The 24,828-nt window shown below is 37.7% G+C and overlaps 3 protein-coding genes across 4 annotated transcripts; all 3 read right to left on the reverse strand.

Annotated features, from left to right (window-relative positions):
* Positions 1 to 2,380: 2,380 nt before the first annotated feature.
* On the reverse strand, positions 2,381 to 5,757 carry upp1 (uridine phosphorylase 1). Its single transcript, XM_056234490.1, has 7 exons — positions 5,655 to 5,757; positions 5,128 to 5,239; positions 4,874 to 5,032; positions 3,764 to 3,878; positions 3,386 to 3,595; positions 3,141 to 3,287; positions 2,381 to 2,884 (listed from the first exon to the last, which is right to left on the reverse strand). The coding sequence occupies exons 1-7, from the start codon at positions 5,690 to 5,692 to the stop codon at positions 2,736 to 2,738; spliced, it is 930 nt and encodes a 309-aa protein (XP_056090465.1). The 5' UTR covers positions 5,693 to 5,757; the 3' UTR covers positions 2,381 to 2,735.
* Positions 5,758 to 11,161: 5,404 nt separating this feature from the next.
* gra (granulito) lies at positions 11,162 to 14,772 on the reverse strand. The gene is made up of 7 exons (XM_056234493.1): positions 14,653 to 14,772; positions 13,500 to 13,570; positions 13,329 to 13,357; positions 13,114 to 13,189; positions 11,917 to 12,026; positions 11,752 to 11,819; positions 11,162 to 11,636 (listed from the first exon to the last, which is right to left on the reverse strand). The coding sequence occupies exons 2-7, from the start codon at positions 13,561 to 13,563 to the stop codon at positions 11,627 to 11,629; spliced, it is 357 nt and encodes a 118-aa protein (XP_056090468.1). The 5' UTR covers positions 13,564 to 13,570; positions 14,653 to 14,772; the 3' UTR covers positions 11,162 to 11,626.
* Positions 14,773 to 17,773: 3,001 nt separating this feature from the next.
* On the reverse strand, positions 17,774 to 22,503 carry rbm12bb (RNA binding motif protein 12Bb). Of its 2 annotated transcripts, none has more exons than XM_056234486.1 (2): positions 22,317 to 22,503; positions 17,774 to 19,905 (listed from the first exon to the last, which is right to left on the reverse strand). In XM_056234486.1, exon 2 carries the CDS (start codon positions 19,881 to 19,883, stop codon positions 17,988 to 17,990), a length of 1,896 nt encoding a protein of 631 aa, XP_056090461.1. In that variant the 5' UTR covers positions 19,884 to 19,905; positions 22,317 to 22,503; the 3' UTR covers positions 17,774 to 17,987. The 2 variants fall into 2 exon arrangements, with proteins under 2 accessions (XP_056090461.1, XP_056090462.1); XM_056234487.1 differs by having other exon boundaries at positions 22,452 to 22,492.
* Between the last annotated feature and the right edge of the window lie 2,325 nt (positions 22,504 to 24,828).

The following is a 24,828-nucleotide window of genomic DNA, read 5'->3' on the forward strand; positions in this document are numbered from 1 at the left end:
AACGACGTGCTAAGTGAGCTGAACTGTATGAAGTTCAGTGAACTTCTGAACTGTATGAATGGCGTTAGTGGTTTGATTTGTCGAGACTGTTTTCCAAAGATGGCTCCTGTCTGTATACACGAAGTGGACTGTCTTTATAAAATATCTTCTAATTAAACGGTCTGTACACTTACAAAGTTCTCAATGCTTCGTTTTGCATGTAGGGACCCTCATTATGTTACTGTGTTAGTGTGGGGCTATTTTGAGCCTTGTTAGTGGTATTAACTAGCGATTTCTTTTTACTTATTAAATGCCCCCATTACTAGCGTTATACGCTAAACTGTTTTTAGAGATAAAACTCTTAAATTCGATTATCATGAAAACAAATCTCAGAGAACGGTTGACTAGGTACCAATGTTTTATTAGACCAAAGGTTCATTTTGCGCCGGAGTTCTCCTTTAAGCCATGTTAGCGTTTCAGAACATCCACGAGGAGCCGGGTTTCGTGACATCATCGCGTACAATAGAAGTCCCATTTCATTGGCTAGGCAGCAACCAATAAAACGGCTCCTTTGAACACCCCCGCTCCCGCCCCCTTTTCTCTCTCGCCACTACTGAGTTGCAAGTGCAAAAGTTAGTTTTGCACCTCATATATCGCGAAAATAGTAGCAAAAGTCAAGGCGCGAAATTTTAACTTGCAGTGACAGATTTGAGAAGTTGCAAGTGCCAATTTGAGGTTGTACTGCGAATTTGAATGTTAGAAGAAGTGCAAATATATTTTACATGTTTGTGACTGTCATTGTATTTCTGTGAATGGCATTTTACACATTTGTGACTAGGCCTGCTTGTCTGCAGCTTCAAATTCAGAATAAAGGATTGTGACTATTGTCTGCGAGTGCAAATTTCAACATTCAACTTCAGATTTTTATTTTACAGGTTTTCACATTGGAGCTGTGAGTGTAAATGTTCACATACAAGTACGAATATTTATTGTACAAGTTCTCAAATTCACATCTACGTGCTCTCGAGTATTGCTACTCTTTTACCTTCATACGGGTCAACCTGTCACTCATTTGACATAAAGCAATAGCAAACAACAATAATCCATTCAATTTCATTGATCCATTACAAGGACAAAATCAAAAATAATATTAGCTGTAATATTAAAACCCTGTTAGAAATGTTTATAATTTGTGCAATTTCGTATTAACAATTAATAAAAATCAACAGTAAATAAACGAAATCATAAAAAAGGCAAAATTGGGAACAGAGTTTTTATTTGATTAAACTGCCACTTTGGGACTAAATGTTGGTTTAAGAAAGATATATAACACATCACTCTCTAATACTGAAGTCCTTGCACTGGCTCCCAGTCAGGTTCCGCGTTGATTTTAAAATCCTTATGCTCACATATAAGGCACTGCATGGTCTGGCCCCTCAGTATCTGTCTGCGCTTATAACTTTATATATGCGTCATTTGCTCTCCTCTCAAACTGGTTTACTGGCTGTTCCACAGACACGTTTGCGATCTGTAGGGGACAGGGCTTTCTCGTTCTATGTTCGTAGACTCTGGAACCCTTCTCATAGAGATACACAAAATGTAAGCATTTTTAGGTTCGCTTTTTTTTAACCGTTTTAAATATTTTGTTGTGTTTTTTTGTTACGCTTTGTTTCTCTATCTGTGTATTTTTTCCCTTGTATTTTTTATTGTGTAAAGTGCCTTGAGAAGGTGCTATATAAAATAAAGTTTATTATTATGTGCTTTTTACAATAACTTATTTTGTGTGATAAGATGGAATGAGATTTACTTGTCTTATGTGATGTACAAAGGGTGTAAATTATGTTATGTCACAATTAAGCATTGTTACATTTTTGTATTTCAACTCAGTAGGCTCCGAGACTCAGTCAGACGTTTCTATTAATACTCTCTATTACATTTTCATATTTTAATATTCTAATGTTCAAGTCTTGATGGACTTTGATGAGCATAATAATGTTGTCACATTGTCAACACTTGTTTTTTGCATTTATGAGACAAATTAACTTCATTCAACTTTCATTTATTAAATTATTTAATCGTTGTGTTCTTTTTCTCAGAATGATGTAAAACAAAACAATCAGTGACATAATTAAAATAACACTTTGCATGTTAAACATTGCAAAATTACTTCAATATTGCATAATATTTCTCCTTAAGACGTTTGTGATCATTACAGTAGAATTTTACAAGCAGTTTGTTTGTAACATAACCATACAGTGACAAACATAAGCAAGAGAGGTTTGTTATTTAAAAAGGGTCGTTGGACTCTTATAAAGTAACTAGTGCTAAAACTGCTTAGTTCTCTCTCATTTCTAAAACATCTTTCCCTTTTACACAACGACTTCATCAGGAGTAGTTTAAATACAGCGCATTTTAAAACAATAATAAATAGCCGGTATTTAAGACAAATCAAACCGTCTAGAACATAATGTGCCTACCATTTCAAAACAAGTAAATGAAGCTATTACATTCAAGGCATGAATTTATATGAGCTTGTAAGTAACTGCAGTGTGTTAAACCGTAGAACATTTTTAAGATATTTATGTTACTTTGGTCATTTTTTATAAAACCGGTCAACTTATAAGTGCTGCATTTTTTCTTTTTACCATATATTGATATAATCATTGTCCTGATCAAAACTGCACTGTACTGTTCCCTACCTTCAGCTCAGGACTGTTCTGAAAGTTTGCTTGGAAAGCTTTCTGACTAGTAGTGAACTAGCTTTTCTTGGAGGCTTTCAGCTTCTTTTTGATGTAATGTCCGACCAGGGCCTGAGGTCGCTGCTGGTAGTTTTTCAGGACGTCATGAGAGCTGGTCAGCTGGTCTCCTTTCAGTCTGTCCAGCAGTGTTACACACACAACCGCAGCTGAAAATACAGGAAAAAAGCTCTTTCGTATGATCAAATCTCAACCCATCCACAATAAACAACATTAGCAGACTTAATGTCTGACAAGAGGTCAAAAGCAGTCAGACTAACTGCAATAAAAGATCATAAACCTCTAGCACCCATTTCAAATGCATAAACGCCCATTTGTATGAACCTAAACAACCAATTGAATAACACAAACTCGTGCATGTATTACTCATTAACTTGAAGAAATGGTGTGTTAAAGATGACATACCTCGAAGATTGCTCAGTTTGCACATGGCGGCAAACACAGACGACTCCATCTCAATGTTACGAACCCCAGCGGCATAGGCTTCGGCAAGATATCTCTGTTTATCTTCTTCGCTGTACGAGCAAAAGGCCCCATCCAGCCGCGCTTGACCTGTACAAAGACAGAGCCTTCAAATACAGCAAACACCTCAGTGCAAAATTATCATAACATTCTATTATATTTAAGAGTGTATGTTAAAATAATTCTACCTTCGTAGAAGTCAAGGGTGCACATTGTGTTACCAAGGACGGTGTCAAACTCTGCAAGGTCTTTGCCACACTGAAGCAGCTCCTCTGCAAGTTCCCCGTCGAGTTCTGTGCTCCTGACCACTGGTTTACCCAGGATGATCTGCTCAAGGCGAGGCTGAAACACAGAATCCACCGACTGTTTGGTAATCAACACAGTCCCTGGCTTTAAACCTGACAAAAGACAGACAGAAAAACAGCTCTGCTCAAAGACAACTCTGAGACTCAGGAAATGATTCACAAAAATCCCCTGGTTTACAACACCAGGGTGAGGTTGGAGCTGATTTTGAAAGCATGAAAACACCTTTTTGATTAAGCAGTTCAATGGTAAAAGCAGTGTACCTATTCCACCTGACGTTCCGATGCGCACTACGGTGACATCAGTGCAGCGGGCATGGTACAGGAGCTTGATAAGCTCATGCAACATTATAGAGATTGATGGGATGCCCATGCCATGCTAGAACACAGAGAATATTCAATGTTAATATTCAGACAAACTTCATTTGCAATGACGTAAACCTCAATCGATCTGACAGAGCTCGATCTAAATTTAATTACCCCCTGACTGAAACGGATGGCGTAGACCTGAAAAAAAAATTAAGCATGTAAACGCCTGAATGTGATTTCTCAGTCGGATTCAAAGTGATCTTGTGAACATTCATTCCCATTAAAATGAGTGCATGTAAACATACTTAATCCTTCAGAAACCATTCTTATATGATGAGTCGGTCGGTGCTCAAGAAACATTTCTTAACATCATCACATTTCACATTATCATCTTCAGAACACAAATGAACATCTTTTTGATGAAATCTGAGAACTTTCAGTCCCTCCATAGATGGCTACGCAACTGACATTTTGACTTCAAAAAGTTCATAAAGAGATCGTAAAACTAATCCATATGAATTGAGCGGTTTAGTCCAAATTTTCGGAAGAGACACGATCGCTTTATATGATGAACAGATATAATTTAGGCTTTTATTCACATATAAACAGTAAACACTGATCAGCGAACATAAACAGAAGCTCAACCGAACCTGCTTGACATACAGGAACAAACCTCATTGGTTCTCTCACGACAAGCGAACATACTTGAGCTTCCGTTTATCATAACTGATGTGTGAGTTGACGAATAGTTATATGTGAATAAAAGCCTAAATTCAATCTGTTCATTATATAAAGCGATCATGTCCCTTCAGAAAATTTGGACTAAACCACTCAATCAATATGGATTAGTTTTACGATCTCTCTATGAACTTTTTGATTGTTACAAAGATGAATGAGTCTTACAGGTTTGGAATGACATGATGGTGAGTAATTAATGACAGAATTTTCATTTTTGGGTGAACTAAGCCTTTAATGCATCCTTGCTGAATAAGAAAAATAAAAATCTTACTGACCCCAAACTTTTGGAATAGTAGTGTACATATGGATGAGTTTGAGTTCACTCACACTGACAGACAGCACAGGTCCAACTTTGTACATAGCGTAGCGATCGGTTCCTGCACATATATTTGGATATTCTGCGTTGGGGTCTGAAAGCCCCAGTTCTTTGGCAATGTATTCAGTGAAAGACTTCATCCTCCATGGACTTCCCCCTACGCACACAAACTGAGACAAAAAGTCCAACCAAGTGAGTTAGACAGACCCAGATGATTCTGAAGGTGTCATGTTTTAGTGTGAAAAGGAAATAAAGTAAAGTTTACTTTGACATCTCCAAATATCGCTGCCAAGTCGTGAGTGGATGTTCCCAGGTTAAAATGGTAAAGGATGTCATCTGTCATGGAGTCTAAATGGGGATTGTTCACATATATAGACCTATTCAGGGAAAATACAAGTTTGACAGTTAGGTGTGAAACAGCATAGCTGTTGGTTATTGTCCTTAGTATTACGAAAACGGTTTAAAGTAACACTTTAACAACACACCATAACAATAACAGTCATTCAGGAGGACTATAACCCAGGGGTCGTGAGAAGAGCGGTGTGAAGAACATCGTTTCCGTTTTGTATCACTTCTCATAAAACTGAATGTAATTTAAACGACACATTTGTGTCCAGCGAATGAAATCTGTCATTTATCCAGTGCGCTGTACAATGCTTTGTTGCGTAAAGAATATGACATATTTACATAAATCATTCAATGGCATATCAAACGGAAGGGCTGAAAGCCCATGCATATAATAAAGAATAAGGACATAAATTAATACACTAACACGTTAGATTCATTCGTTACCTATCGCATGCTCCATTCTTCTCTTCATCCAGCGGCATTTTCAGTTTTCTCCTGAGATGGACACATCAACAGGTTACTTTTCCACGTAAAAAAATCGTCTGGTATAACTTAACGTTAACAACTCACGTTAAGTTAAATCTATGCAGAATGAAAACAGCATTCCTTAAAGAATAGAGTCTCAATGAAGCTCAGTGTTAGTTACCGTTAGATGTTTATAACGCCTCCTGTGTCCACCGAGAAGGTCACTTGATAAAATACCATCAGTTTCTGCCAGTTGCGGTTGCTGTAAAACATCCGGCTGTGACGCTGGTGTACGTGACGCCACCGGCACCGAACGAGAATCGTGTTGTTGTTTTTTTCACAAGCCCCGCCTCCTGCGGCAGGATGAGCTCGGATGAGGCAACGGATTTGACAGTTGAAAAGTCCTTAGGCTTGTTTGAGATGAGCAAAATATGCGCAGAACCGATCACCGGTGATCAGCGCGAGATGCATGCCGGTTAGAAATGTGTCCGAGAGCGGTCCGCCTTGCTCTGATGTCATGCAGACGTATGTCAAAAAACTCTCGCGACCGCAAGGCGCACGTGTCGGATTCTGCAGTCGCGCGCAGTTGCTCTCCACCGACTGCGCTGATCAAAAGCACGATGGGAAACGACTTGCTGACGACACAGCTTAATGCTCATTGGTTTAAACAACCGTGATGTATTGTTCTCTTTTAAAATGTTTGATTTTAAAGCTCTGATATCATGTTTTATGTGTAGAAATTATGTGTGGATATCCCCAAACTCTCTGACAGTGCATCTATGTGATGTAATGTTAAAAAAACAAAAAAAACACATAGGCCTATCTGTATTAAAGAAAAAATGATTCATAAACATGTAGGCCTATTTAAAATGGAATTAAATAAGTGCTTTGGGTGTCTTGTTCATTATATTTATTTTAATATTCAAGCAACAAAACTTAAATTACATCCAGTTTATTAGCAACACCATGCACGAGTGTGAAACCCGTGAATCCCGCGATATCCTCCTTTGATCTCACAGGTGTCTGATCCACTGCGAGAAGAGCGACCCGTCCGGCTTGCCTGCGCTTTTTTCACTCCTCCTCTCGACTACATTTCAGGCGAGGCAAGGCGCATCTCAAACAAGCCTCTTCATAGCAACGATCAGGATAAGGGCGGGGCCTCGATTCCATAGGCTGGATCAGCTGGATACTGACGTCATAACATTGGGCTACTTTTTAATTTTTAAGATGACCGTCACAAGTTGCTTAATTTACCTGCAATCACATTACATTAACTATAGATGTGTTACACTAACTTTATAATAATTATAATTTGTATTAATGTTTTTATTAATTTTGAACAATGGCACACGTTTAATGCTTTTGAAAGGAGTCTCCTTTGCTCATCAAGCCTGCATTTATTTGATCAAAATACAGAAGAAGAAAAAATGTGAAATATTACAATTTAAAATAATGGTTTTCTATTTTAATATACTTTGAAATGTAATTTATTTCTGTGATGCAAAGCTGAATTTTCAGCATCATTAAATTAGTCTTCACAGTCACATGATCCTTCAGAAATCATTCTAATATGCTGATTTAAAAAAAAAAAAAAAAAAAAGAAAGTAGAACAGTATTTATTTAGAATAAAACCTTTTGTAACTATACACTACCATTCAAAAGTTTGAGGTCAGTTACATTTTAAAGAAATTAAAACTTATTTAGCAACGATGTGTTAAATTGATAAAAAAAAATGATAGTAAAGATTTCCATTTTGAATAAATGCTGTTCTTTTTTACTTTTTATTCACAGGGTTATCACAGGTTCCAAAAAATATTAAGCAGCACAACTGTTTCCAACATTGATAATAAATCAATCAGCATATTAGAATGATTTCTGAAGGATCATGTGACACTGAAGACTGGAGTAATGATGCTGAAACTTCAGCTTTGCATCAAAGAAATTAATTATATTTTAAAGTATATTACACTATAAAACAACTATTTTAAATTGTAATAATATTTGAAAATATTAAATTGTTTTCTGTATTTTTTTTTGATCAAATAAAATGCAGGCTTGATGAGCCTTTTCAAAAACATTAAAATAGTAATATATACAGTCGTGCTCAGAATTTAAGGTAACCCTGGTAAATATGATCAAAACTGTAAAAAATAAATCTGCATCGTTTACCCTTTTGATCTTTCATTCAAAAAATTGCCAAAAATCGAACCTTAAATTGAAGTAAAAGAATTGAAAGTGGGGGGGGGGGGGGGGGGGGGGGGGGGGGGGGGGGGAGTGTCACATTATGAAATAAATGTTTTTCTCCAAAACACGTTGGCCACAATTATTCACACCCCTAGAATTTTTTACAAGTAAAATATCTCTGAAGTATATTCCCATTAATGTTTACCTTTTTTAGCACACCAGGACGACTAGGAACATGAAATTGTCCAGCCATGACTTCTTGTTTCACAGGAGTTTAAATATGAGGAAACACAAAGGCCAAATTCCCTTAATCATCCATTACAATGAGTAAAACCAAAGAATATAGTTCTGATGTGCATCAAAAGATTGTTGAGCTTCACAAAATAGAAAGTGGCTGTAAGAAAATAGCTAAAGACTTGAAAATCCCCATTTTGACCATTAGGGCAATAATTAAGAAGTTCCAATCAACTAAAGATGTTATGAATCTGCCAGAAAGAGGACGTGTGTCTATATTGCCTTAATACACGGTGAGGAGGAAAGTGGCCAAAGACTCTTCAAGGATCACAGATGGAGAATTGCAGAGATTAGTTGAGTCTTTGGGGTCAGAAAGCCTATAAAACAATTTTTTTTTAAATCAAACAACCCCTCCATCACCACATGTTGTTTGGGAGGGTTTCAAGAAAAATCTTCCTCACTCATCCAAGAACAAACTCCAGCAAATTCAGTTGTCAGACACGACTGGAACTTCAAACGGCACAGGCTTCTGTGGTCAGTTGAAACTAAAAAAAGAGCTTTTTGGCAGCAAACACGCTAGATGGGTTTGGTGCACACAAGGATAAAAAGTACCCCATGTGTACAATTTAATAAACCGTTGGATCTTTAATGTTGTGGGCATATTTTTCTGCTGGAGGTCCTGGACTTCTTGTTCAGATACATGGCATTGTGGATTCTATCAAATATCAACAGATAAAAAAATCAAAACCTGACGGCTTCTGCTAGAAATCTTATAATGGGCCGTGGTTGGATCTTCCACCAGGACAGTGATCCAAAACAAACATCAGAAATCAACACAAAAAATTGTTACGGAGCACAAAATGAAGCTTCTGCCATGACCGTCCCAGTTCCCTGACCTGATGAGTGGAGTGAACAGGAGAGAAGCACCACCAACATGGATCTGGGAATCTGAAGGATCTGGAGAGAATGGTCTCTGATCTCTTGTCAGTTGTTCTCCAAACTCATCAGGCATTATAAGAGAAAACTCAGAGCTGTTATCTTGGCAAAAGGAGATTGCAAAAAGTATTTAATAAAAGGGTGCCAATAATTGTGCCCAACGTGTTTTGGAGAAAAACATTTATTTCATGTGATTTCCCTCCCACTTTTAGGGGTGGAACGGTACACAGAAGTCACGGTTCGGTTCATACCTCGGTTCAGACATCACGGTTCGGTACGATTTCGGTACAATGGAGTGAAAAGCAAAGCAAAAATGCAGAAGGCATTTTTATAAATGTCTTAAACCTTGTATTTTTTTAAATAAGTTTTATTAATAAAGGCATAGAACCAGTTTATTTGTAGTGCACTGACAGTAGTTTTATATAATTAGTTTATTAATTAAATTATTAAAAAGGCGAAAACCTTGAGATATGTTTGGTAATTGTACCTGAATGAATTTAAAATTAATTTGCTATTTCAGATCAAGATATTTGTTTTCCTTCATTTTAATTAACTAACTTTATTCTCATCTGAATTATAAATAATTGATTTCCGTATAAAATAATACTACCATAAAAACTTTTGTTAACAGTTGTAGGTTACAGTTTGACAAGAGTTTAGAGTGTGACAAAAGCACAATGTTGTGTTTTATTGCCAGTGTACACAAATATAAGTAAACAATTTGCAGTTTTAATGATGTCCTGTATGAAAAAAATGACGGAGTATGTTTTTACGTTTCCACTGTTCGATCGCCCGTGCCTCTCTCTCTCACACACACACACACACACACACACACACAAACTGTTCATCGCGCGATTCGCGCCCGCGCCTCTCTCTCTCTCTCGCACGCGCGCGCACACACACACACTGTTCATCGCGCGATTCGCGCCCGCGCCTCTCTCTCTCTCGCGCGCGCGCACACACACACACACACACACTGTTCATCGCGCGATTCGCGCCCGCGCCTCTCTCTCTCTCGCACGCGCGCGCACACACACACACACTGTTCGATCGCGCCTCTCTCTCTCGCACACACACACACACTGTTCATCGCGCCTCTCTCTCTCTCTCTCGCGCGCACACAGACACACACACTCCTGCATTGCAATCTTGATCGCAGCCTGTTCATTGCTGCGTTAACAGTCACACCAAAAGCGAATAGAGCGAAATTTATCGCTATTTAAGAGTTTTGTTTTTTTATTTGTACCGTGTATTCTGCGTGCAAATTCGTGCACCGAACCGTGACGCCCGTACCGTTTCGGTTCAATACGAATACATGTACCGTTCCACCCCTACCCACTTTCAATTCTTTTTCTTCAATTTACGGTTAGATTTTTGGCAATTTTTTGAATGAAAGATCAAAATGATAAACGATGCAGATTTATTTTTTACAGACAGTTGTGATCATATTTACCAGGGCTGCCATTAATTCTGAGCACGACTGTATATATATATATTTATATATTACACATACACACACATATTGTATATATAAAATGCAATGAATTCAATAAAACAAAGCAGAACAGCAACTAAAACATGTTCTTTTATTGAATGTAATGAATTTAGTGGAATAAATCCAATCTCACTCTCAAATCCAATTTCAAGTTAAGACAATGAGTTAACAGATTACAGTGAGATACAAAAAAAACAAATATTGCCTCTGCCCAGATGTGCAAATCATGGGGGGGGTAATCCTTGCATAAGATCCAGAGTGGTTGATTATTTTACCATTTTTAGCAACCCCTAATAAGACAATATTATAATACTGAAAGGGCTACAGTACTGTAACAACCACTTATTCTGTGCTCTAATCCACTTTACAGCAATGAGTTAAATAAATTTCAAACATAGGCATATGTAAACAAAAGAGATCTATTTTCGAGTGTCATGCTTGCAAAAAAAGAGAAAATAACTTACTGTACCTTAAAAAAAAAGCTTATTACCCATCCACAGGCTCAATAATTGTCAAAAGATAGTGGCAGTTCTGTTTTACTTGCCATAATGTTCAGTGTTAATACAATTAAGCAAAGTGAACACATTCCCAATCTGACGTACGAATTTGCTAGAAGTCAAACTATAAAGTGCACTTCAATCTTAAACAATTCAAGTCCAAATCTCCACAATAATTAAATTGACACAGCAGATCATGAAACTAGACTAGTAACACAACCAACATTAGGCAAGGATCAAAAGCCTGAGTTCAACATCACCACCGTCTGATAAGTTAAAATAAAAGACTATGGTCAAGAAAGGACAAAGAGTGAGTTTAAAACAACAAATTAGGATGTGGAATCTTTTGCAAGGATCAAGGCATCAGTCCTGTTAGTAGTATCATTTAACACTGTACTGTGGACTGGTTAGGAACAAGCATTGCAACACCTACATAGAATACAAATGTGTTCTTTTTTCTATACAAAACCTCAGGTGATTTGACCTTTTATAACAATGAAAGTTATTAAATTAACTTGTGGTCATTTTTTTTTTTACACTTTCCACTTTGGCCCATATGCAGTGCAGTTTTAGACCATTGTATAAAAAGACTAAGAAATTCCACATCAGGCAGCCCTGTGTAAAGAAATGGAAATAGATAAACTGAAGTGAAAACGTTAATATGCAACACACAAAATACTCATTTCAACTCTTGCATTGGTTGTGATATTAGTTTGATGTCTTCACTTACAAGTCTTCGTCGTCACTGTTGTTGTTATTGTAGTTGGTGATGAAGTATCTGGGCACGTCATTGGTCCTCTAGATCGGGTGAAAAGATGATAATCGGAAGTTGTGCTATGCATTTTCATTATCACACACACCTATAAAAATCGAATCAAATCTGTGGATAACTCACTCCATTCTCCAAAACGATTGGATGTTCTGGTAAAAACTCAGGTTTCTTCTTAGCCATCGGACAACTTGCCATCTTGATGAGGAAGTCCCGAGTGTAGCAAATTCTTTCGGCTACAGTAAAAATAATTTTTAAAAAGTATTATAAGATCTACTTTAATAAAAATGAAAAGTATTTTACCTGTACTCTATATGATCATCATCCCACTGTTTTACTTCTAATTCCAGATATAGTCATCTCCCTAATACTTCTATAAAGGTTATACACTCTTAAAAATAAAGGCTTTTGCACCAGAGGAACGGTTTCATAGTTCTTATAACTATTGGCAGAAGTACCAGCTTTTTGGTTTGTTCACCCCGCAGGAACTGAGAACAATATAAGTTATAGGAACGCCTTTCAAGAGGTACTCGCTGCAGAGTCAAATGACGTCCAGCTCCACCTCTCTGGACGTCTAATGTGGTGGAGGGATAGAGTAGTGAATAGGGTTAGGGTCTGGTTGGATATTCTGGCTCCACCCATTAGACCCAAATTACATTCGCTCCTCCTCGCTGGATGTCTAGCGAGGGGGAGCTAGACGTAAGCTCCACCCATTGGACTCAATTAGATCCTTCAGAGTAGGGTTCATCCCAGCAAAATAGGAACTTCCAGTGACGCAAGTACACGCTGATTGGCCAAACGCATACTATACAAAACACTGGGATCTGCCATTTTTAAAAAGACGTGTAAACACAGTTTACATATACTTACTTCACAAACTAACTCCAAGAACATGGAAAACAGTGACAGATAGACTGTAAGTCCAGGTACTCATCAACCTTTACACTAGTTGTAGAATGCCGGCCTTAAATGACGTCGCTGTCAGCTGGTTTACATTTCAGATTTCCAACTGGCGGTGCAAATGCAACAAGGAAAATAGGCCCAGGAGAATATTTAGTTCTCTGCCCTGCTCTGGTGGATAGTTCCTACAACTACCCAGTGCGAAAGCCGCTAGTGATGCCATATAAGAACCACTTTGGGTTCCCCAAATAATCTTTCATTAAATGGTACTTAAAATAGTGTGACATTTTAAATGATCTAAAGAACCTTTTTCTGCTATAAAGAACTTTCTGTGTAATTAAAAGGCTCCATAGAAGTAACATTTTTCCATTGGACCATAAATCCCAAATAGAGCACCTTTATTTTGAAGAGTGAGAGGTGGACACATGCCTTTCTTCTTTGGTTGAGGACTTTGAAGATGCAGGATTTCATAGAAATGCTCCACTTTAATAATGTTGTCCTGTCAACAGTAAAAACAGTTACCTGACAGAAAAATACACTCTTTCAGAGAAATTAGATAAGAAAAAGAAGAGGCGAGCAGCTACAATTAAAATCCAAAACATGACAATATTATCTTAGGACAATAAAATTGGACTTACTGGCTTAATCTCAGCACAGCTTTGAGGCACTAGAAGTGAGATATCCAAAGCAGCATACAAACACACCAACACACACAGAAAACAATACATAAGAAATCAAAATTGGCATCAAATGAAACAGTGACACAGTGTTTTGCATTTTTAAGAATCAAACTTAGTGAGAACATTCACATTTTGAACCTTGACGGCGCAGTGGTCTTGCTGGTTCCAGATTTTTTACAATCCTCTTGTCCATTCTTCTGCTTAAGGACAAACATTTCAGCATATTAATGTGTGACAAACATGCATGTGTTTTCGTTTGCATTTTCATCAATTTCCATTGACAAGAAAAATCTGGGAAATTTCCAACTCCACAGGGATGGACGAGATCAACTAGAATCAGCAAAACATTTTACTTTTCAAATTATTGTCTAAAAACATTATAGTATTAAAGTTCCAAATGTTTACTCAAATGTCAGTTTTCTTCCCACAAAGACCCCTCCCCCTACTTTTAAGGATCAAGTCTGAGTAAAACTGGAAAAATAAGCTCATAAGTTTATATGACTTTATCAGAATATAATTTTTATGCCCTTGTGAAGTCAATTAGATCGGTTAACATGCTATTTGGATTGCATTCATGTTGTTTAGGCTAGCCTATATTTAAATGCAAAAATTCAAGATGCCCATAATATTGGTTATTTGTAACTTAGATCACCAATAGCTGTTTTCTTGGCTTCTGTTATCACGGTTTAACTGTGTATTATCTTGATTCACACTTTGGCAAGTAAGACATTACAACTGAGGCAGATAACGTTAATCACTAACGTTAATCTAGTAAAGTTAGTGCAAAGTGATGCATTCAGATCTGTTGTTGCATTTTTAGTAACGTTAATGCAAATACAAAAACCCCTGGAAAAGTTATGAGGATATATTAGTCTACATATTGGTAGATAAGCTACCAAACGCAAATCCACACCTTTAATGTTTTATTCGGTTTTAATTAAGTTTTAATATTTCACACGACGCATAAGTCATGATAAATACTTTTTTAAAACCATCGAAGTGTCCTGCAGAACTGTAAAAACTAGAACGGCGCATACCGTTGTTAAATAAAACCGACATACGTGTAAAATATTAAAAAATAAAGGTGGCGTGAACTTTATCATCTGACTCAATCGGCATCAACGGTGCTGCTAGCTGCTAGCCACCATGACTGCGAACTTTTCCCTTGATAATCATTTTTTTTCCTCTCCACATAACATCTTTAGGATTGACAAAAATATAAAAGAATGTCACAACACAATCCGTCTAAAATAAACGAGTAAATATAATATTGGCAACTTACATGTTGTTCTCACTGTAGCGTCCAGCCTCAGTCACCGCGCTGTCTGTCTCTCTCTGTCATTTCCAAATTCATTCCCCCTGAGCTCGTGACTCCATCTGTGCGTTCATATCACTCTGAACTCACCCAACATCACATAGGCTACAGAAAATAATAATATTAATAATTACTGTGCTTATCCACATCTTTGATTGTCAGCGAGTTTTGCAACAAAAAAAAGGAAAAGAAAAAGAAAACAAAGTTTGTTTTATTTTAATACTTCGGTCGGCCCAAAAAAAATATGATATGCAATTATGCATAAAAATGATCTTGTACACCCACTGATTTAGGTATAAATTAATCCTCGCGGAAAGGTTTTGAGTTATGATTTGGTCATGAGGTTTATTTGCATTCACTAAGCATTCGGGCAGGTAAACTGTCTAAAAGGCAAGTTCTTCATTGAACTAGTAGGCTAAGCTACCTGATTCTTGGTCTGGTGAACTCTGGTAAGAGCCCAAAAACACTGGTTCCATGGTCTGTTGTTCAAGTCACTTAACTTCTTTAACAGTGTTGCCAGTTTGTTTAGTTGGAAGCCCTAAGGCTTTGACTGCCAACCTGCTGAACAAACTTTTCTAACTAGTTTTGAGAAACAAAGGCTTATTGTTTCCCCTTTTCACCTGTGCACCAATTTCTCACCCGGACCTTTGCTTTAGGTTTACTTGACTATGCACAAAACATTTGCACTGGCCATTGTGACCCAATAGCATGACCTCAATACCAACCTGTTGCTTGTGCACTTGTTTTCTGCAACTCTGTCAATACCTGACGATAGAAATCACATTGATGCACATAGGCCTAGCACAGGGGTGTCCAAACTCGGTCCTGGAGGGCCACCGTCCTGCAGAGTTTAGCTCCAACCCCAATTAAACGCACCTGAAACAGCTAATCAAGGTCTTAATTAGCTGTTGAAGGTCATTAGGCATGCTAAAAACTTAGGTGTGTTGAGGCAAGTTGGAACTAAACTCTGCAGGACAGTGGCCCTCCAGGACCGAGTTTGGACACCCCTGGCCTACCACGTTCTTTGCGTAAAAAATATTAAATCTCTCAATTTAACTCCTATAATTTATGGCTTTTTGGTTGCACCCTACATGTGACAATATGACCATTGTCTTTAGTGTAGGGCAGGCTATTACATGATTTTTGCACCCTTTTCACGCATGGTGTCCCAAACTCTTACTTCAAAATTATTACTAACCTTCTACAGATTTTGCATTGCCTTCCTTTTTCCTTTTTTAAGGATAACCCACTTCTACCATATAGTGTTTGTTTTGTTTTTTCACAGGATCCGTTGTGCTGCAGTTCCCTCTAGTGGCCTCTTCTTTTTCATTATATGAGTATGAAAAGCCGGGTTGTATTTGACTGAGTGCTGTTAAAATTGCTGTCAACTGCGGTTTGAATTACCTGGGAAAATGGCCCCATGACAATGGGCTACAGTTTGTAAGGCAAAATGAAAAAAAAAAAAAAAGCCTAAATGAATGCTGATAAACAGTTTCACCATCTATATTGTTTGTGAACAGCATGCTGTGAAAAAACTAAATGGAATAAGTATAATATCATTATACAATATAAATAGGCATATACATATAATTAATTAAATACTGATTCAGTTGCTTAAAATAGACAATTGATGTTGTGATGCTTAATGCTGCATGGTACGCCTACAGAAACCTAGTTATGTGCATTTTCAATTATTTCACATTATTAGTCAGTAATCATGTGAAATAATGCAAGATCAGTATGGCATTAAAACACATTTTATAGGCTGCATGCAAAAATCAGAACATTAGTCCATGCTTTTTCTAAAAATGTTCCTTCAAATTCCTTTTCTTTTTTCTATAAATGTTCCTTAAATTTACTTCATCGCATCAACAAATGTTATGAGACCTTTGAAACATGAAATAATAATAATAAATATATAATTATAGATTATGTAGTTTAGCTGTTGCCATAAAATAAAGCTTTATACATTTGTTTGATTCAGATGGAACCAGATTTTTTCCTATATCCACCTTAGTTTTTCCACACAAAATTAAACTATTTCCTGTGAATCTTTTAGACTTATGATTCATTAAACTAGAAGAATAACAAAGTGCCCTAAACGGTGAAACTATTTGCACTACAGTGTGTATTAAGATGAGTTCAAATATGATTGCAAATACCAGTTTGGTGTCTCGAACACTGCAATGGACTTTTTTTGTACAGCTAAAATAACTGGAAGCAGCTGGCACCGGAAGCCTTGCACATCTCAAGGTGAAAATGGCCGTATCCATGCTTGTGTTAAAAAATGTGGATAGATCAGGGGTAGCCAACCCTTCTCCTAAGGCTATCATCCTGAACTTGCTAATCAAGGGCTGCATCCGAAATTACACACTTCCCAATGGTAGGCAAAAACAGTAGGCCTATGTGACAAAAGTATAGTATGTCTGAATTCACAGGACAAAAAGTACTTAGTTGACCTACTATTTCCGGCGAGATTCTGAAGTGCACATACGATGGACACTTTACCTCATGAAGCCACTGGAGAGGACGCAACTGATGGTGATAGGTCATATGACAGTTAAGGTTACATTCATACTACACTCATTCAAAATAACTTACTTTTTTAGCGGTCTAAAAATTACTTGGCTACCCCTAATAGGAACAAACTAAGAGAGCAAGCGCTTTCAGATGCAGTCTATGTGTTCAGGATCACTTGTTAATAACAGGCAAGTGAGTTGGAGCAGGGTTAAAACTGAAGTCTGCAGAAAGGTAGCCCTCCAGCTGCTGGGTTGACCACCCTAGACTATGGATTATATTGGTAATCAAGTCATTTTACAATTATAATTCAGACTTAATGAAAATGCATATTATTATTACTGCATTGCAAATTAAACTATACCAACCGTGAATAATAAACCCACTGTGGACCACCACAAAAAAGAAAACACACTTAGAAAGAAATCAGAAGAACAAGCTGATGTCTTTAATAGCATTGGACATGAAATGACAGTTTTTATGGATGTATGAGGAAATTGACAATCTCACAATGTTAAGAAGGATCTTTTAAATCTGCTTTTATCTGAAAACCACAGCACATTTAACAGCACAAATAATACTGAGTCTAGATACTGTTACTGGCATGCATACAAATGCATAATTTCCGAATAGTCAAGATAAGGTATGAATCTAAATTAAAGCAGTATTTCAAAAAAAGTAAAAGAAAACATGTCGGCACTTGTCAAATCACTGAAAATGCACATACAACTTAAAAGAGAAAGAAAACGCACAAGTTTAATCAATATTGTAGCCCAAAAGCATATCTAATCAAACACAATCTGAATCTTCCTGGTGCCAATTGGTCTTCCATTTAATTCTTGAAGAGCAGTGAGCGCCTCCCTGTAGGATTCGAACACTACGGTTGCAGCACGCCTGGGAGCTCCATTTCTGTCATACTGCAATGAAGCAGATCCTGGAATCAATCTGTATCCATAGAAGAAATCATAAATCTCATCAATCCTTATCTGAGATGGTAGATTGAGCAATTTAAGACCAGTCGGACCATCAAGTTGTTGGTCAGGTGATCCGTAAGGTTGACTTCCATTACCATCCAGCCCGGGCCCAAATGCATTATTCCGGCCAAAATTAGGCTCAAAGCGATCATGACCTCCATAATCCTGGCGCAAATTAGGCTGCATCTCACAATCATCTCGAGGCATCTGGGTGTTCGAAAAACGAGGACCATCATTCAAAATTTCGTTCCTTTCTTGTGAGCTAACCGTCAACTGCTCATTCACACCAAAATTCTGCATCTGGGCCATCGTTATGCACTTAAGCATGACCTCGGATCCAAGAAACCTCTGTCCGTTTAGGGACTGTGCCGTCATGGCTTCCTTCTCAGACTGGAAGATCACCAACGCCTCACCGAGCCCAGCTCCTCTTTCGTCATGCAATAAGACAACCCTATCCTCTGAAAGTGGAAATCCATGAAAAAAGTCCATGATCTCCACCTTGCGAACATCAAACGGGAGATTGCGTACGTAGACACACCTCAACTGAGAGTCAGGAGTGTTTCGTTGAGGCTGGGGCACTTCAGCTGATCGTCTCGACCCTTTCACCTCATCTCTCTCGTCAATGGACGATTCCAACAAGGTGACCATTTTCTCCTTGGAGATGGGTGACACGTACACTACCTTATGCAGCAACAATTCCTTATTATGAGCCAAGCCAGCACAATAGTCTGTGAGATTTCTAAACACCACAACAGCCGATTTGGTCTTATCATCCTTTTTTTGGGCAAAGATAATAATCTGGTCATCCTTCAAAGTAACCGGATGAAGAAACATCCTCAAATCCCTCTTTTCAACCACATGAGGCAAGTTCTCAAACATGACACAGTATTCTTCGTGAGGGGGTGAGCGTGATCTAGACCTGAAGGAAATGGGAGATCGAGATCTCGTTCGCTCTAAGGACGGTGTTTCCCGAATATCCTGTCTGGGGACACCTCCTGCTGCCAGCCACTGCTCCTCGGAGCATCTTGATAGTTGTATATACCGTGCCCCCATGTATAGTCGATCCCTTTTCAGACCTTCGATTACATCCTCTTTGGAAGCCAAGCGCACAATACTTTGTCCATTGAACGTTCCTCGGGGGTTTCTCAAAAACAGAACATCTTCAATCTTTATCCCACTGAAAAATGTATGGACGTCATCCTTTGTTGCAGAGAATGGCATCCCTGTCAATTTTAAGTAAAGATCCGCTCTCTCTAGCACTTCTGCTTCTCTCTGGTGTCGTATCTCACTGAATGAAGATGGAGAGGGCCTGTTCCTTGTGTCTTGATGATCCGGCCTTCGTACATCTACTCTTGGGTCTTTATTGAATGGCAGAGGACCTCGTTCCGCAGAAGGTCTTTTGGCACCCTCCTTGTACATTCCCCTGCCTTTTAACTCAGACCTTCTAGTGCTTTCCTCGAGAACACTCTGCATTTCTGACTTGCTACTCAGGAGCAAGTTGACAGGAGAGCCCTTAATGCAGCCCCCTGAGCGCGCCATCGCTCGTCTCGCATCTTCATCAGATGCAAATATTATAAAAGCTTCCTCAAGCTCCCCACCAATTATATGAACCCCACCATCAGGGATTCTGAGCCCAGTGAAGAAATTGCGAATGTCCTCAGAACCAGCCGTGATTCTGAGTCCCTGTAATCGGATGACCACAGCCATGATGGAGCACACACAACAGCACCTGCAGACAAAAGGGGTACATATAATAGCGTTATCGCTGACACAACCATTGCCTCCATTTAACAATATTCAAAAGAAATCCCAACTATCATTTTCAAACCGAGGTTAAACCACAAAATTAGGAGAAACAAACCTCTCACGGCCAATAAATATAGCTAACAACAATAACAACCAGTTTGCAGCAAGTAATAACGTGCTTCTGATCCAGAAAACCAAGATAACGTGCCTCGGATTAACAGGAAAGACTCGTTTTCCAACCTTTGACATCGTTCTTTCAGCTTCCGCATGCAAATGTGCAAGTAATATGAACATTCACAAATACAGCTTATCAGCTGACCGCACTATCAAGAGAGAAACCTCATAAAAAGTGTATAAAAGTAACAAGAAATTACAAATTTCACTGCTAGCATCCATACATACACATATTGCAGGTACTTAACTGTAAAATACTTTGTCCTTTTAAATTCTGTTAGCTACTGTTTTATAATATCCACAATTTCCAACAGAAACCGATCAACAGCAGACAATTGATTTCATCAACTTAAAAATAACAAGGCACTTAACATGAAGCTCAACACCCACTTACAAACTGCACAGCCATCTAACCAAATAACAAAACAACCGCCCAATACATTGCACACACAATTCCACTTCGCTTGTGTGCAAACTGTGAATTATAAATGCTTTTAAATCAGTGGTTCTCAAGCAGGGGCCCAGGCCCACAAGGGGGCCTCAGCAAAGAGGAAATTGTACCATTCATTCAGAGAGGGGAACGTGATCGGCAAAGGACCACGGGCTAAAAAAGAAAAAAGTTTGACTCAAGAAGGGAATGGATGCACCGAAATTATCGGCCGAAAATGGCTTTTCTGGTTTTTGGCCGAAAGAGAAAAATGGCCAAAAATATATGCCGCACCGCCCCTCAGTGTTCAGCGCCCGGGTTTCACTCTTGCTCTAGCCGTTATCACTGCGCAGTGTGGCGCTCTTCTCAATATTCCGCCATATGCATGCTCATCGGAAAAGCAAAGTCCAAATAACGCGCCAACATGAAATTTCTATTTGCAATAGCCCTACTGTGCTTTAACGTGTGGTATAGCCATTCTGGGGAAAGCTGGTAAAATGACGCCACCCTCTCGTTCACTGATCCACTTCTCGCTATGCTCTTCTCACATGCTCTGATAACAATTGCTTTGTATGAATATACATTATTTGGATAATTAGTAAAAAAATAAATCTGATTATGTTGCATAGAACTGGATAAAGAATAATACATTGATATTAAATATAAATATATTTTAGTCCAATTTTAGAGTAACTTTTTTTTTTATAAAAGTGTGATTATTTTATTGGCTTGCCTTTTTTTAATTCGGTATCATTAATTGTTGAATTTTATTAAAAAGTCTTATATTCATAAAATTATACAAAAAAAAGCCAATTTAAAAAGCATTCGTTTTCAGCCATGTGCATCCAGAACTTTCGTCCCAGAATTTTCATTTCAGTGCATCCCTAGATTTAAGTCATTACAGCAGAATAATTTAAAGAAATATCAGCCAACACTGATTTGCGTAATAAGAGTGAGAACTACTGTTTTAAATGCGAACTATGAGATTAAGAAATGCAATACCCTCCAGCAAACTTGCCATTTTATTGCCAATAAAACACAAAGCTCACACCACATTTACATCTCTTAAGTATCCAGGAAAAATCATTTTCTATAAACTTCTCTATTAGAAAAAAGTCAATTTGAGACTGTCAATTCCCGATGTCACAGAGCCCATCCACTTGGAACAGTAAGCATGTCCTATTTTCAGTTGTAATACTCTTCAAATAAAAGAAAGAGGTCTTTTTACAATTCGACTTCAAAACCAAGCTTCCCATTTCGCTGCACTTCTTTATGTAACCAACACAAGGCTGAGGGCGCATTTTCACACACCCACAAAAAAAAACAGTGTCTGTACATGGCTTCCGCTTTCTCATCTGGTCCGTGGTGCATAAAATCCCCTCTTTAATTTCAAACGATTTTATAATAACACTGGCGACAATTACAAACTTATTTTCGAAGAGTAGACCTCTGTAGTGTCCCTCGTGCTTTCTATTTGTGTTGAACCGCGAACTCTGTGCTTTCAGATTCAAAACTGCGCCGAATCAAACGGCTAACATTCACGAGCGTCGTCGAATTCAGCCGAACCAACCAACCCAACTGTTTTAATAAGCACAATATAGCTACGTTAATACACAATGGCGAACACACGGAACACACATATAAGACATAAAGAGCAACGTCAATTCCGTCATAACAAGAAAAAACATTGGAGTAAACAAAGAGTGCAGCAGCTGTCTTCCGTAGTATCGGCAATGCTAACGTTAAACGTGAGAGGCCCAGAATGTGAAGCGCACAAAATTGATCAAACTTACACAAAACAAAGATATCAATCCTTTCCAAATATAAAGGAATGCGAAACTAATGTCGATCTGCGGTGTCGTATATCCTATTCCAACCGTGACTAAGCAACAATTTCGTTGTTTGTGATATCTGACGCAAGGACGAACCGAAAGAAACTAGAGCATCCGTATCTCCTCCAACGCCATCTGTAAAACTACGGAAACCTGGAGGCGCTGAACACAAAAACTCTAACGAGAGACACAATAGACGCCAGTCTGATCATTCTATCTAGAATATCTCCAATATCTTCAACGACCCATTTCCTATGAATAAATTATACCACTCAAAAGGGATATACAAAATTGGACTCAAACAAATATTGATTTGAGCTCTATAAAGTGTAATGTGGTGGTGTAACAACCAAATAATGACCTTGACTTTTTTAAAATAAATAATGAAACCGTATGCCAAATTGCTTACATATACTTACGATTATTTAATTTTCTTTTCTTTTTTAAATTTCTTACACAACCTAGAAGTTTTGACTAGCTAATATTATCAACTATTGACTATGTTAATATTACTATATTTTTAAATATTACACATTTAAAAAATATGCTTTGATGACAATGGAAATTCTCCTTTTAGGGACATATACACAGATTCTGTGGGTTCCTACTTGCAAGATACAAGGCCATGACCATGTCTTAAAAATGGGGGATAGTGACCTGTGACATATTATGTTGAATATCAAGGTTTTTTTTTTGTGTGTATGTTTGTTAATGAGGGATTTCTGTGCACATTTATATATTATTTTTAATTTTGAAGTGAAAAGGAAAAAATAGACCTTTACGGTAAGATCGGCTAGTAGTGGTGCCATCTATTTAGATTCCATCTATGGGCTGTATTTAAATCATAGAATAATTGTAAATTTCAGATGAATCTCTTTTACAGCTGGGATTTGGCTTTGTCTGTTTTGGTCAATTGTTCAATTAAATGTCAAACCACAATTTTAAATAGAATAGTTGATTCAGTATTTAATTACTAGGGGTGTAACAATATATCGCAATACAAAAATGCAACAATATGTATTGTGTATAGTTCACCCAATTACTGTGTGAGTTTTAGTGTCAGTAGCCTATATAATGTTGAATATACATAATAATGCAACGGGGGAATATTTGTGGGTCCTGATAATGCCAAATGTCATATGCTACCAGTAAAAAGTGGCCACCATTATTTTAAATATAGTCAGTGAAAGAGTGCACGCGTATTTGTCTAAAATAATTTACAGCTTCAGAATCATGAATATTTGTATTCTGGTGTCACTATTGTCGTGCATTGGGTTATCAGCACCAAGTCCAAGCCTATTCATTTCCACCCCCAATGTAATACCAAATTTAGCATTTTAATCAACAGTACATTTTTTCCTTTGTCTTGGAGTATCGCAAAAATATTGTATCGTGAGTTCAGTACCATGAAATGTCTCGAATCGTGACATGAGGGTATCGTTACACCCCTATTAATTACATATTATATTGATTCTGCAAAAGTTCTTGACCCTGCTTAGATACTTGTTTCACGGTTGGTATAACGACAACAACCAAATGACGCCTGTAATCTAGAAATGTACAAACAACCTGATTTCAGAATAGTCCTGTGAGCAGGCAGATCCCTGTAACTGACATACAACAAAGGGTTACTGATTCAGAGGTCCATTGAACACAATGATGCCCTCATTTTAACCTCTGTGAGGCTTTAGACATGATAAAGGGGTTGTCCTGGTTACCATGGCCAGCTGCCAACACTTCCTAAATAATCATACTAAAGCCTGGTGCTGAGATACCATATTCACAAATAAATAAAATAATAGAAAATCAGGGAAAAGGTAGCATAGATAAAACACACTGGAATTAACTGAAAAAAGAAAATACAGTAAATGAATATAAAAAAAAACCTGTGGTGAATTTTGAAGTGTTCTCACTAAAGACAAACACACCAAACAAAATATGTTTAGACAGACAAGGCCATTTGAAGATAACAACAAAACATCAGACCTGTAGAAGAGAGAACATGTACAGAATTACAAACAATTAATCAAGTATGGGACTTTTGAAGACAAGAAAGAGACATGCACAGTACAAGATAGACTAGGCAGGGCTATTTCCACTACGAGGCTCCACCTGGGACTGTCAGGATGTTTCCCACTGGAAACTCATCACAAATTGCCTCATGAAGGACTGAACAGTGAGATAAAGCAGACACGGATAACCAACACACTTTACATTATGTACCCCGATCAGCAAGGCTTGTACATCATCACCAAACCAAACACCATGTTATTACAAAATAATCATGCTACTAATTGTTTTTATATATATATATTTTTATATTTTTATCAGCCCAAATATTTTTACATTTCAGGTGAAATTGGTAATGAAGTTACTAAATCAAAATGTTTAAGACATGCCTTTATTTGAAGAGCCAATGTCCATACCTGTGGCTTGAGATGTCTGTTAGTAATTCTGTGTGAGAATATCTGCC

Source organism: Rhinichthys klamathensis, unplaced genomic scaffold, assembly GCF_029890125.1.
Source record: "Rhinichthys klamathensis goyatoka isolate OS25496 unplaced genomic scaffold, OSU_Roscu_1.1 h1tg000395l_1, whole genome shotgun sequence".
NCBI classification, from domain to species: Eukaryota; Metazoa; Chordata; class Actinopteri; order Cypriniformes; family Leuciscidae; genus Rhinichthys; species Rhinichthys klamathensis.